This window comes from Solanum lycopersicum, chromosome 9 (genome assembly GCF_036512215.1).
Source record: "Solanum lycopersicum chromosome 9, SLM_r2.1".
In the NCBI taxonomy this organism is placed as follows: domain Eukaryota; kingdom Viridiplantae; phylum Streptophyta; class Magnoliopsida; order Solanales; family Solanaceae; genus Solanum; species Solanum lycopersicum.
This window is the reverse complement of record NC_090808.1, coordinates 47,028,631-47,030,686: the sequence shown is the minus strand read 5'-3', so window position 1 is coordinate 47,030,686 and position 2,056 is coordinate 47,028,631. Positions and strand designations below refer to the sequence as shown.

The following is a 2,056-nucleotide window of genomic DNA, read 5'->3' as shown; positions in this document are numbered from 1 at the left end:
TAAAGATTACCCACTTAGTAAAGGATTATGATAAATTATATACTCAAGAGGTAAACATACTTCATAGAGTTATGGTGTCCATCATTTCAAATAAAGGTGCAAAATTCACCGCACAATTCTAAAAGTCTTTACAGAAAGGTTTAGGTTTGAAGGTGAACCTTAGCACTGATTTTCATCCCTAGACTAATGGTAAAGTAAAGCGTATGATTCAGACTTTAGTGCATATGTTGAGGGCGTGTGTCATCTATTTCAAGGGTAATTTGGATGATCTCTTACCTCTCATAGAGTTTGCTTACAATTATAGTTATCACTTTAGCATCCAGATTGCTCCTATTGGATGGTTTAAGGTTGGCGAAGCTTGGCTGATGGGGTCATACTTGGTTCATCAGGCCATGGAAAAAGTTAAAATTATTCAATTGAGGTTGAGAACAACACAAATTCGTCATAAATCCTATACGGATGTCAAAAGAATAGACTTAGAGTTTGAAGTACATGATCTGATTTATTTAAAGGTTTCACCCATGAAGGATGTTATGAGGTTTGGCAAGAAGGGGAAGCTTAGTCCCCGGTATATTGTTCTTTACAGGATATCCAACAGGATTGACAATGTAGCTTATGAATTGGAGCTACCGTCAGAATTAGCAGTGATTCATCTGGTATTTCACATTTCCATGTTGAAAAAGTGTATGTACGTTCTTTCACTTATAATACCGACTGAAGATATTGGTGTTAAGGATATTCGATATTATGAGGAGATTGTCGTTGAGATACTTGATAATTAGGTTCGCAAGTTGAGAACCAAGGAGGCAGTGGCGGAGCCAAAAATTTTATTAAGGTGTACAAAAATAATGGTGTGATTGTCAAAATAAAATAAAACACATTCTGATATCTGGCATTTGAACTCCTTCACACTAGTGGACAACCATTATCACTGTGGAAAACACATAACTTTTGTCAAGAGTGGTCAACCTTTAAATATATATCCTTTAAATATAGAATTTGACATATATATATATACAATAATAATTTTTCGATGAACACCTTGGAAAGGTTCTAGCTACGCCACTGCAAGGAGGTAGCATCAATCAAGGTCTTGTGGTATCAGTTTATTGAAGAAGCTACTTGGGAAATTGAGGAGGACATGAAGAAGAGATGCCCACATATGTTTGAGTCCATAGAAATTCAAAATTATGGCTAATCTTTTTTCTTGGCATTTATTTAAAGTTGATATGTTGTGTTACTTTGCATATTGAGTGTTTGAATTGAGTGTCAAATGTGACCATCCTTAGTCTATTTAGAGTGATCTTATTCAATAAGGAATGTTTCCAAGGGTAAAATATTGTAACACCACAATATTTGAAGGAGATAAAAATAGAAAAATCTAAATAGAAAATAGCAAAATCTGAAATTTTGAAAGTGATGCTAAGTGTGATTTTTGGGTCAACTTAAAATGATCATAACTTTTTATAAATGATGATTTAGGTGGCCCATAAGATATAAAATGAAAGGCATTGTAATATTCTTTCCAACACCACTGAGTTTGGTAATTTTTGAGCTTTTACGAAGAAGATATGACCATTTGAAGTCGGACTGTCCAATTAAGGAAAGTTACCCAAGAATATGAGGGGTATTTTGGTATTTTCCCTAACCTATCAAATTTAATTCAGTTTTAGTAATTAATTAGGGGTATAAAATGATTTGTTTTAATTTACACAGTCATAATTAATTCTAGGGTTTAAGAAAAGAGTTTGATAAGAGAAAAGAGGAGAAAAGAGAAAAGTCTAGGTTTTGTCAAGTTCTTGAGGTTTCATTCAGGATTTCGCTAAGGGTTTGATCCATAAGATGTATATGAGTTCTTATAGGGTTGATTTTGTTTATCAACACACCAATCATGCTGTTCTCAACATAATTTTGATCTTGAAAGTTGAAGGATTTGAGTTCTTGATGAGTTTCATTCATAATCTTGATTGTTAAGGTATTGACGAGTTCTTATGATAAAAGTTAGTTATTTGACGTTGTTTTTGAATAAATTCTAGTGTATTTATATTGGATAATT

At 33.0% G+C, this 2,056-nt stretch overlaps 1 protein-coding gene across 1 annotated transcript; it reads left to right on the top strand.

Moving 5' to 3' along the window:
* The first annotated feature begins 224 nt into the window (after nucleotides 1-224).
* Nucleotides 225-782, top strand: LOC138338539 (uncharacterized). Its single transcript, XM_069289513.1, has one exon. The coding sequence runs from the start codon at nucleotides 225-227 to the stop codon at nucleotides 780-782; it is 558 nt and encodes a 185-aa protein (XP_069145614.1).
* The last annotated feature ends 1,274 nt before the right edge of the window (nucleotides 783-2,056 follow it).